The 12,674-nt window shown below is 41.4% G+C and overlaps 1 protein-coding gene across 5 annotated transcripts in view; it reads right to left on the bottom strand.

Annotated features, from left to right (window-relative positions):
* Window positions 1–12,674, bottom strand: part of LOC128759168 (BTB/POZ domain-containing protein kctd15) — a 41,029-nt gene that overhangs the window by 14,028 nt on the left and 14,327 nt on the right. For all 5 annotated transcript variants that reach the window (XM_053865923.1, XM_053865925.1, XM_053865924.1 and 2 more), the window contains 2 exons: window positions 9,847–9,991; window positions 1,799–2,104 (listed from right to left, as the gene is read on the bottom strand). In XM_053865923.1, the coding sequence (XP_053721898.1) occupies window positions 1,799–2,104; window positions 9,847–9,991 (451 nt within the window). The remainder of the gene's footprint in view (window positions 1–1,798; window positions 2,105–9,846; window positions 9,992–12,674) is intronic.

Below are 12,674 nucleotides of genomic sequence, written 5' to 3'. Positions count from 1 at the left end.
GCGACTGGGGCGTGTGGAACCCCCGAAAATGTTGGTGTCTTTGCGTCTGCGGGCTCCCAAGTGTTACACGTGTGACATTTCTCTGGCAGATCTGCCTGGTTTTGGCATTTTGCTTTTCACCTTTACTTCTCTGCTGCTTACTTGTGTTATTGGAAATATTTACTGATGAATGAATGTTTTTTAAAATCACGAGACGGATGTTTCCTCCAGAGGACGTAGGAAAACGAACAGCGCTGACCACACTAATACAGTTCACATTTTTTAATCCTCTTTATGAGCATTTATTTGATAATACAGCCTGCATTTTCAGAGCAATATGATGGCAACCAGCCATCTCTCATCAACAGCTCTGACTCCAAGAACAAAGCACGTGTCCCAAACTTGTACAAATAAAAAGTAAACCTACATGGAAGACTGTAAACCTGCTGTTAAGCTTTAACACTTGCAATTATCTTTTAATGGCCATTTAAAGTCAACTACATGGAAGATAAAGCATCTAAAATAACAACAACTGCCTCCAAGTATTTTTAAAGAAGCCATTTAAACCCTCGCCGGAAGAGCAGTAAGATCCACAGACTGACTTCCAATATCTGTACTGTAAGCAGCAGCAGAACTCCGCAGAGCTCCAGGTAATATTTAGTGTGTTAATGTCTACGCATGAGGATTTATTGCAGCCAATTGAGGTTCATTTTCAGCAAGTTAGTGTTTTACATATTGGATGATTTTGTATCTCTTTTGGAGGTTTTCAGCTGAACTCATTCATGTTTTTACTGCGAGGAAAAAAATCTACTTATTAATGGAAATGAAGACAGATCTGTACAGATTGTTCAAGGTCGATAAATATTAGTGAATGGATGAATGTATACTCTTCATTGGGAAACTATTGTACATTTACACAACAAATAATTTGAATTCCTTCAACAGTAAGTCTTCACTTATTAAAGCCACAAAAAACCTTCAAAGTTAGATACACTGTTTCAGTAGAGGTTTGTTTTTGATATTTTATGACATTTCATTTTTGCAGCAGGCATGTCAAAGTCATGGCCTGCAGGCCAGGTCTGGCCTTTCGACATCAGTATGTACTGTCCGTCACTTCATTTTGAATAAGCACCCTGAACCTCATGGGACATGTCCCATAATGCACTCCAACAGCTGAAGCTCATAAAATTGTTTTTCCACTATGAATAAAAATGTTCTGTGTTTATTGTTTCAGTCTCTTTGATAGTTCAACACAGGCCATTTCATAATTGTAGGACCAGCATGACGGTTCGAGTCTGACAGACACTGGTGTGATCCTCTACATCTCTGGAAACATCGGTCATGATAGTTTGGATTTTGTGCCTCTCAAGCAGGGTGGACCCATGAGTACGAAAAGTGGTGGGCAGTATTGAGACCTTGACCTTTCTGACCTTCATTTCCTCCACATTTCTCAGACTTTCTAAAGGCCACTGAAGACAGGGAACAACCTTCAGCTAGCTACTTGTCTGGCGATGAAAACAACCTAAATAGTGAGGTTTTCACAGTTTCATAGTTTCTCACAACACATTCAGGTCACGCAAACTTATTATCTTATCGTCAGGATATAAATGTAGAGATTGTCAATCAAATTGTAATAGAAAGGGAGGTTAAGTATGTGATTTAATGAAAATGAATATTTTAAGTGGAGACTAGATGATATACACCACGGACGTGTTCTGTGACTGATCTTCCCATTACTGTTATGTAATAGCCACCAATCTCATTGAAGTGTCGCACACAGCCTTCACTCAAAAAAAGAGGAGAGGAATTCTGATCTGACCTGGACGGAGTTGAGCCTGCAGTAGCCGTTGAGGGGGAAGCGGATGACGTGCGTGGGGTCCTGGTTCCAGCCAGCGTTGACCGAGTTGCACATGACATCGCCAGTCTCTGGGAAGATCTCCTCGATGAGGACCTTCTCTCCGCTGAGGGCGATCCTCTCGCCCAGGTCGGGCGTGACACGGACCACCAAGCAGTCGCACGGTTGTGCCATCCGCCGCTGCTCCCGCTCCTGCTTCCAGCGCTCCAGTTCCTTGATCATGGGCGTGAGCTGGTAATAGCGGGCCTCCTCGTAGAGAAGGTGGAAGTCCTGAACAGATATGGAGAGTTTTAACACATGAGACATGCGGCAGAGTTTTCGAGCTGCGACAGTTTGAATTGTCGCGCAGTTCCTCATTATCTGTATCACAGTCAAGGCAGCTCACATTTAAAGGGCAGGTGTGAAGGATGGAAGTCAGAGAGGAGTCAGAGCACCTCAAACAACTGTTCTCATGAGCGTCATTGGTGTGGCATTTTCACTTTTAATGCATAAAATATTGTCTATATATTGCCAAAGTCAGAAGTGGGAAATTAAATTTCCTGAAGGGCCACAGTAGAAACTGTAACCACCAAAAGAAAGACTGCAAAGAATACAAAACATGACGTATATATACACTTAAGTAACAAGGACAAGTTGCCTTAAAAAGATTCAATGTAAGTGAGGATATTAATAAGTGTACATATACAATGAAAACTGTTGAAATACTGCATTTAATAAGCACTTCATTTTAATATAAATCAACATAACTATGGATCAGATGTTCAAGATAAAGCAATTTATTTCAAATTATATTTTCTGTAGTCCTTCAATGTATTTTGAGGAACAAGAAAAACACACAAAAATGGCCAATGAAAATTTTAGTCTTGAAACAAGAACATGCTATATTTTCTGCAGAAGTGGTGGTGGTGACTAAAAGAGAGAGAACAAAAAAGGCAGAAAAATTAAACATATCAGTTTTAGTCTGATGTCAAACGGGCCACAAAAATACATGCATCAGGCCGCATATGGCCCCACGAGGCGCACTTTGCCCAGGTCTGGTCTAAGTGGACGTTCCAGGGTGACATTAAGTCTGTTGTGTTGCATGTTGATGCACAAGGATTTCAATTCAATTTCCCCTACTGCGGCATGTCCTGATACCATGTCAAAAAACGCACTCGGTCACAGTGAGTGAAGCCTGTATGGGCACATATCGTACTGCACTATATACACCCAGAATAATGACTTGTATAGTCACCAAACCCAAGCACTTTTTTTGAACACCATGGAATGAAACACATGGAATGCTGAGTTCGGTGCATTGGACATACAAGTCACTTGACAAGAGTCAAAATTTGAGGACCCGTACAAGAGAATTGTCCTTCGTTGACCTGTGGCCACACTAGTCAACAGACGATTACGAACGCCAACTGAGTCTAATCTAATTACGGAGGAAGAATTGAAACATTTACAAAAGAAGAAACTCTGTAACAACTCTCACAAACAAATGGGTTTCCAAGGTATTGAGACAATGCACCAGTCTGAGGGGAACAAAATTCATCGAGCAAAAGTGCAATCTTAAACCTAGTAGCATCAAATACATGCTCAAGTTTAAACGTTTGGTTTCTAACAAGATGCTGACCTAGTCCCTGGTCCCATGTGAGGAGTTACGAGGTCAACTGTCACCTATTCAGAAGAGCCAACACAAATGAGAAAGTGTCCTTCTGACAGGGTGCCATTGATAGCTACTCAGGGAAACACTGAGGTGACCTGTAGTTTGCCTGATTTGAATAAACAAAGCATCACTGTAGCAAGATTTTGGCCCTTGGCAAGTCATAGCAGGCCGAATTGAGAAAGGCCGTCAGTGGGGCTCTGGTGGAGCGGGATGGTGCATTCCAGTGTGCAGACAGTCTGCAGCAGATTGCCAGCCTCTCCCTCCTGGGCTGAACCTGCTGGGGGGCATTTGCCCCGCCACTCTTGCCTCTAATTTCCCACAAGAGCAGATGGCACCATCATTCACCGCAGCCATAGAAAACACAGGGACGCGGAAGTTTGCAATTGGAGGCAGATGGGAGGTGAGGGAAAGATATGTGCAAGTGAACATGAGGACAATCATCGGCCGGGGAGGGTTTTAATGTATTCCTCACATGGAGGGCTTTTTATGTTAATGAGGCTTGTTGCCCGATGTTAAGCTCCTATTAGAACAAGATTTAATTAGGTTGCACCTAAATGCTGCAAATCCTTCAGCTAAACAATTAGTAATTAATAAATCTGTGTTGTGATTAGAGGTTTGTTGGGGACAGATTGACAGCTCCGTTCATTGTTATGGAGCCCCACGTGAGGCTGGCGTCCGCTGGCCCCCGGGCTGCGGTGAAATGTTTGGACTTTTGGAAAGCGCCGCAGACAAAACCGTCATCTAGTTGATTACATAGATGATGGAAAGACAATTGTGCTGCCGTGAAAAGTCTAAACACCATGTATGTGTGAGAGTGTGGTCGATGCTAACTGGGGCGGCGTTCTGTCAAACACGATCATGCCCCGCTCTGAAACTTTAATGTAAAACACTCCAAGTTCGAACACAGCAGGATCAGGGCAAACAACAGCCAAACGACGACTGCCTGCTATAGCTTAGTGTCTTTGGGGTCCAGAAGATTCCATCAGAGATATGTAACCGCTCAGTCAAAATATTAGAATGCACGGGTATCTTCAAGGTCATCATTTTATTTTACTGGTCTGACCAGGCTCCCGGTCTAGATGCATGCAAAATGTGTCCTGTTTCAGCCGCAGTTGGTCACACGACTGGAAGCAACAGAAATAAAACATATTTAAATGAATCTTTAGATCCTATTCAAGAAGAAAAAGATGAGGGTCCCTTTTTTCTGGCTTGAATTTGCCCAAATTTCTCGAGCTACTTTGCCCCAAAATATGTCAACAAGCAGGTAGTTTTTGAAACTTAAACAGGGACTAATCTTCCAGTGTTGGACACCAACTAAGAGATTTTATTTATAATAGTTTAAGAAGTAAAGTTTTTGGAAGCAGGTCTATGAATGGCCAGGAGTTGTTGGACAATTTCATTTCATCATGGGATCTGTAGATGTGTGTTTAAATGAAGAAAAAAAAGGTAATGAAACGCAGAGTTTTAGACAAGGATAAGAAAAGGATTCAGGGAGTGCAAACCTCAGCCAAGCAGCTTCAGTCCAAACCCAACACAATGACAGACAGACAAACCAGCACCTTCAAAAACATGATCTTCAATGGACAACACTAGACGACCAGGTGGGATCACAAAATATTGGCACTTTATATGCAAAAACGTTTCCTTGCTGATGTTGGTCATAACGGGCAGCAGAACTCAGGACGCCTGACAGGCCAGTTTATCAATGTCCTCATCTAAACTGGTCCTTCATCTGAAGCCAGAACATGAACCACGTACAACTCCGACTTGATGCAACACATCTGAAGCTGACAGTCTAATATTTTGGATTTGAGAGAGAAGAGCAGTAGGGGAGTAGCCCCTTCTCTTCTTTTCCTCTTTCTCTCTCCCTCGCTCCTTGTCTTTTTCTCTCCTGGCCCTCTTGCTGCAGCTGACAAACCTCATACTGAGACGCTGCGCTTCAGGCAGCTCTCTGTATCAAAGTGTAGCTCCTCATTCTTCACAGGTCTGAAGCCATGGATGGATATGTTTTTAACAGGGGTCTGTCTGCGAGGCACTTTAGTCATCCTGAGCAATACAGAGAACAACAGAGTAATCCTGAGCGCTAAGGTGAGGACGAGACGGAGATGGGGCAAGCGACTTCGTCCCCGGCTGCCTGAGCTGCCGAACGCACCAGAATATTCATCCCACAATCATATGTCCAGAAACCCTTTAGAGCTTCAAAATAATGATTTGAGCTGATCGCCCGTCGGCAAGGCAACATCCGAGGGAAGGACATGGGTCGTGGAAAAACGAAGGGCAAATACAGAGAGAAGAGCTCGACGTCTCTATGTCGGAGTCTGTATGTTTTGGATAAACGTGCGCCACAATTGCTCAATTTGTTTTCCACTTCGGAGTTGAAAAGGCAAATATTGATGAAAGGCGAAATAAAAAAAAAATATCCTGGCGAACCAGCTTATGTATGCAGTCGATACCGCTGAGCTTTACTTAAACGCTTGTGATTAATTGGAGTTTGAATAATGTGATGGAGGTGGATATTAATACGGAATATTTTGTTCCACTAATGTAAGCTGGAAAAATTTATTTTCCTATTCTGCTCAGACTTTCACATTGATTTAGCAAAACACACAGTGCCGTGGCTGCCAGCAGCACCACGGACCCGGCCCCGGGGCGACGGCAAGCCTGATTGTGTTCAGATAAGGACATGCTCAATTCTGCCTCGCACTATTTGCATTTTTTCCCCCGGCGTCACACAAATTGAAAGGTATGCAGATCAACGGAGGATTATGCGAGGGGATCATAATGAGTCGAAACAATGCTCTCCCTTCAATGGTGGCGTCTGATTGGACTGTCAAGACTTCACAGAAAGGGAAAGGAAAAGCATGAATAAAAAGAGACAAAATAATCGGCAATGAGTCAGGACGCTGTTTGCCAAAATATGCAGGGCTTTCATGTCATGTTTGTTGTCTGCGGTTTGGCTGGAGCTCAGACTCCCCGTGAGGCCCACGGAGAAGGCCCCCGGCTCTAAGTGGCTTGGCCTCGCCTCGTTCCCTTGTAGGGAATGATGAACAAGTGCCAGCCCACTGGAAAGGTCATGTAAGTTAAGGGAAAGAAGATGTGACGGGGAGAAGACAACCAGGAAACAACACCACAGTAAAAACTATTAACAGGAACCAGCTTTGTGACAGATCCGTCGCATATGTGTGGAATCATGTGGCACCAGACCGATGCCAACCTCCATTTCACAGCTGCAAGTACTGCGTTGTAAAGTTGTAGTTCTGAGCATCGGCGATTTTAAAGCTTAACAGTTGGATTTCGTGAGTTGAATTTTGGAGCAGACAGACATGATTTCCTTGGTTTGGATTAGACTCAACACTCTAGGACAGTAATAATGAATCCTCCAGTAGTTTTAGGAACAAAGTCAGATTGTCAGCTTGATATGAACTTTAAAATCGTGTTAAAAGCTTCCATTACTGAAATGTTTGTCTAGAATGTGCATTACAATTGTACAGAAGCCCTAAACTGTCATGGTACGTTATTTTTATTGATGTATTGTCTGGTTCGTACGAGATTATTATTACGTTCATACGAGAAAAAAACACGTTCGTACAGGATAATTCTCACATTCGTACAAGAAAAAAAAACACGTTCATACAGGATAATTCTCACATTCGTACGAGAAATAAAACACTTTCGTATGTCGGATGTGGGATCGAGTTGATGCCCAGACAGCACCTGTTTCTCAATGGACTGAGCATTTAAATGTCACTGTCCGGACAACAGGCAAAATGAAATGAATTAACTGACATGCGTTTCTGACTTTGTCATCCTGGAGCTTCTTAATATGGTCTTCTCACAGTTCGCAACTTCTCAAGGAGCTGCGAAGCGTACCAATGTGTCCGTCCACTGTGACGCAGGTGCTGTTGGAGCATCAGCTCGACGGCCTTCATCCTATTTCTATGTGTAGCTGGTAGTGAATGGCTGGTGAAGCTTCGTGAAACAGTATTATCACTTTCAGCGCACACTAGGTTTGCTCTTTGATTATGCATGCTAAGAAGTTTTGTTAATATAGCTGTTGAAAAGCAAAGATTATTATAAGGCAGCATCTGGAGCGCTCTGAAACTAGAGACACTATTCATAAAAGCACATGTTGAAGCAGTTCTTAAAATTCTTTTTGGTTTTTGGAAAGAATTTCACTTAGACTTATATCTTCTTTGGAGTTTATTTTGAAAATAAACTATATTATTTTCATTTCATGATATTTAGACAGATTTTTATTATATTTATTATATCCCGAATTGTATTTATGACGTACAGCTTTTTCCATCTTTCTTAACAGTTTGTATCAAGTATATATATATATATATATGACTTGCACCTGGTTCTGCTGCTGGTCGGAGTTTTCGATGACAAATATAAATAAATGTCTTTGCGCTGATCATGCGGTTTCATGTAATTTCCCAAGGTTTTGGTTTGTTTCACCACAGTCAAATTACCAATAATTTGCTCCAGCATTTGGTTGAATTAGATTTTAATGGGAAACACAAGTTAAGACTAAAGATTAAGAGTTAAGAGCTAGCTAGTGTTTTCTGCCACGGAGCCATCAATAATGGACTTGATGGAATTATGTTGTGGGCCATCACTAAACCACAGACCTGAGTTTGATACGCCTGAGTCGTGCCGTGGCTTCTGTGAATGGACAATATGTCGACGATGATGATGGCGCTGAAATATCGGAAAAGCAGGATTAAATTCATATTATTCAGTTGACTCGGACTGGACTCGTATTTAATGGAGACAAGTGACCCACTTACTTCACCTACGTTTGAGCATTTAGCAACAATACTTTCACTGCAATATAGATTATCTCAAGCAACTGCTTTTCCACACAGACGACTTTAGAGCATTTCAACAGCTGCTCTGGTTTTAGAGCTCACAATTTTTAATGTTTAGTGCTTTTTTCAGAGATCATCAACATAATTCAACAACAGCAAGCATCTGCTTTCAATTAAAGGAAGCTCAGATAAACCAGCTGTCCGCTACCTGCCGAGCCCCAACAACCAGACAGTGACTGGCTGGTGGAGAGAAGCAAAGTCTTTAGGGCCAAACTGGAGAGGAAATTTATACAGTAAACTCCTCTAACTTTGCTTGGGAGGAATTTATCATCTGATCAGTGGGAGAATTATTGCTTGGTTTAAGATGACTGAGAGGAAATGAAGTTTTTCTGAATATATTCAATATTATAGGCAAATTGTTCGAGAGAGGATGACAAATCTCAAATATTAGCATGTGGTTTCATGATCTTTTCTTTAAATATATTCTGCGTATGTGTCATTTAAATGAGTCAGTCCCACTCAGCAGTAACTCACTATCTGATATTATTCAACTTAATAGAAATAAATGACCAGTGGGACGTCGACACAAACTAATTTTGAAACACATTTCACAATTTCATTTTTAATACTTCATCCAAAACTAGTTTTGTGTAACCAAGGTTAAATACATTAAAATCATTTTAATACATCCATTTATTACATAAATCATTTGTGTCCTCGAAAATAGTTTCTGCAAAGAGCTTGTTATTGTTCTTTTTAACCTTGATCAGATTGCAGACCGCTGCCAAACCCTGCAACAGCTTTCATGGATGTGAATCAGGTCAGGAAAGATTCTCGACTGTTTTGGGATTTAGAGTCTCAACAAGGTATCTCTGTTGGTTTTGGGATTTGAACAAGGTCGCTTCTTTGTTACTGGATTTCTCTGGCAAACAAGCAATTTCCTTCATGAACGCAACAAAGCTCAGCTATGTTAATACCAGCAATATCAGACGCGCAATGAAGTAAACTGGTTGAATAGTTGCCTGGCGGGGAAAATACATGATCACTCCTGAAGTGCAAATGACAATACGAGTATAACTACGACAACATTTTCATTAGATGGTGAGAAAAACATTAACGTCAAATTGCCATCAGCATTAAAACTGTGAGGTCTGAGCTGCTGGTCCAGGCGCTCTCACCTGCCCTCACCTGCCCTCACCTCTACAAAACACTTTTGGTGAAAAACAACAGCTCAGGGCTTCGGCACACAGCAGGCCGAGCTCCAGTTAGTCGGGACCTTCTGAGACACCATGAGCTGATTCCCACTGATTTATATGCATAGATTTTTAAGGTGTCATTGTTTCACACTAGTTCCACTTGCAAAGAGTAAACACTGAAATATTTTAACGCAGTATTAAATTATCCTCGGAGAGGGAATAAGTCAATACTGTAAGGCGGAATTGAGCATGTCCTTACACACTTAAGCTTTTTATGTTGTTATGCTCCAACACTGCGAGCTACAAGCAGGCAAGAACACAATACACGTTAGTTGTGGTGTGAGTTTTTACCTTGAAGTCATCTGGAAGGAGCAATTTGCTGGTCCTGAGGAAACTGAGAATGTAGCGGAATATCTCGCCGTCCCGATCTATGAAGTAGTGCTGCTTCAAGCTGTCCAGCACGATGGGCTCGGTGCCATTGAACAGACGACTGATTCTGAAAATTGAAATAAACACACACATGCGGCCGCACACACACACACACACACACACACACAGAGAAACAGAATGAGCCGGCTTCCTTCAAATGCATGAAACAATTACCCTCCATTTATTTTTCAATTTTATTAGCGCAAAGCTTGAAATGCATTAGCATCCCAGGTTGAAACAAGAAGCTCAAGGCGCAGTTTCTCCATCCCAGACTTGTTTGAAGTGTCCCTTTCTGCAGCGAGATTACAACAACACACATGCTCGCTGCTCGTAGTTACAGAAATTAATGGCATAAATGCAGCGTTACAGCTCTATTATTACACCTGTCAGACGGACGGAAATGAAACAGAAGGAGGGAACCGTGGACAGAAATACTAATGTGCAGGCGACATATGTTTCACCTAACAGAATTTTGACTGCTAATGCTCCGACATACATAACACGCTAATCATACTTACATTGTTTGAAATATGACAATAATATAACAATAAATAATATAATCATAGTTTTTAAAAATATTCTGTACATGGCAAGTATCACATTTTAATTATTGAACAAAAAAAAAACAATGAGAAAGAAAGGGAGGTGGTGGACACCTTTGACTAATAAAAGGAATGCAGACATCAGGTTAAAAATTTTTAAAAAGAAGAAGAAGGAAGACAAACAATTAAGTTCATGGACCATCAAGGAGAGAAGACAGTGAAACCCCTGATGGGAAACACCAAAAGGAGATTTGAAAATGATGACTATACAATACAATATGTAAGTGACAGCCTTTACTCATAAAGCACTTTTTGGGGGGAAGAATAATAAGCAATAGAGTCATGGCATAGTCACGCTGTCGTAGGATTTACTTTTCCTTCGCTAGAATGTGTTGCTATGGTTACATTTTATAAATGCAGCGAACACATATCCTAACAAAATCTCCCCGTACCCTCCAAAATAAATAAACTAGTTGGTACATCTCTGTCATGGTGAAAATAAATAACTGCTTTGTTAAGAGAAAAGCCACTTTGTCCTTCATAAATATAATCTTCTAGTTATGCTTCCAGACAACTCTGAGTTGGATGGATTTTCATTTTGACAGACTTCAGTTCATACAAACTAATGAGGAACCCCATAACCAGCCACGTTTGATGGCTGTGAAAGTAACCAAAAAAGTATAAAATGCAGAAATGTACTTAGGTGCTCTGAACAGTTGCGAACGACTTTGGCCTGGACTGCGGCTATTTTGCACCGCAAAAATGAATACAAAAACAAAGTGTGCAATGATTTCTGATAAATAGAGAAGGTGTATTGTCAATGACAACAAGATGACGTTCCTCAGGAGCAGGGTTGGAGGTGGGATAAGAGTAGGCAGGAGAACAGCACAGATAGTTCATTGATGTGCTCCCACTGACCAGCACATGATAGAATTGAAGCTTCATGTAAACTTTGTATTATGTCATTTAGATGTTTTTAATTCACCCTTGGATTAAGTCACAATAAAACACAGCAGTTCTTTGTTAATGACAAAACAGGTTCATCTCTCTGTGGTAAAACAGCAATTGAATGAACGCAAACAAGAATAGAACGCTTACTTAGTTTAAGACAAGGAATATTTATATAAAAGTACATCGTCGATCTTGACTCACTGTTTTAACACACAGAGTAAACAAGATCACCCAAGACGTGAGTCAACTGCAGTGTTTAAAATCAAGCAGTAACTAATGGATTCCACATATTAAAAGATAATAAAAGTGTTTGTCGATCATTTGTATTCTACAAACACCTCTTCTGCATCATCACCATTAAAATCTTGCTCCAGTAAAGTAGAGCAATGAAACAATGCTCTGGAGTGAATTTCTGAAAGTGAATTTTCCAGCACAGAAGCTTTGTGCCAGTAAGATTTAAATGAGGCACAATAACAATCCAGTGGCATGTTACAGTTTTGCTGCATTGTTTCTAAAGCAGCTGCTGGCACTGCCGTTGTTATTACCCTTCTAATGTGATCAGTTCTGCAACCGCCATGGCCGCTGTGATGTCTGCTAACAGAACTGTAGGACTCACCAAATGACAACTTGAAAACACGTTGACAGACGGCGTGTTGGAGTCGAACAGATGAGCTGAGTGAGGGGTCGACTTCACTGGTCCTATGAACTAGTTCTACTGATTTAAATCTAAATCGTAGCAGGTCACCACGACGTGTCTGCTCCGCGCACTGAAGTTATCACGTCAAATTCATCCAGTTTATTTTCTTTGACTTGAGTGTGTGAAGAAGCAGAGCAAAGACGGTCCTCCCTCGCTCCGTCTTCTCCTGCCATCCTTTCTTCTCCTCTCCTCCACTCTCTCTCTCTCCATCTCCATCCTTCTGCCTTACTCGCTTTCTCTCTGGAAATCGATGCAAAATGCTTTATAAAAAACCAATACTCATCTCCCTGTTTGGCCTGAGGTGTTCCTTTCTCATATGGTCTTGCAATTCTTCCAGCTAGAATTTCACCATACCCCTGCAGGCTAACTCTGTTTTTCATCTCCACTTTTTTAAAAAGCAATTAAAATGCTGCCTGTTTTTCTTTTTCTTTGCCCCCTCCTCTCCCTTCACTCTCTCTCTCTCTCCTTTCCTCTTGGTCTCTGTTTTTCCCACTTGAGTCTCTGAATTGGAGACCGGTGTTAGCAGGTGTGTGTAATGCACATATAGGAACAATTAAAAT

The sequence above is a fragment of the Synchiropus splendidus genome, chromosome 5 (assembly GCF_027744825.2).
Source record: "Synchiropus splendidus isolate RoL2022-P1 chromosome 5, RoL_Sspl_1.0, whole genome shotgun sequence".
Lineage (NCBI taxonomy): Eukaryota > Metazoa > Chordata > Actinopteri > Syngnathiformes > Callionymidae > Synchiropus > Synchiropus splendidus.
The sequence above is the reverse complement of the archived record's forward strand: the minus strand, read 5'-3'. Positions and strand labels throughout refer to the sequence as shown.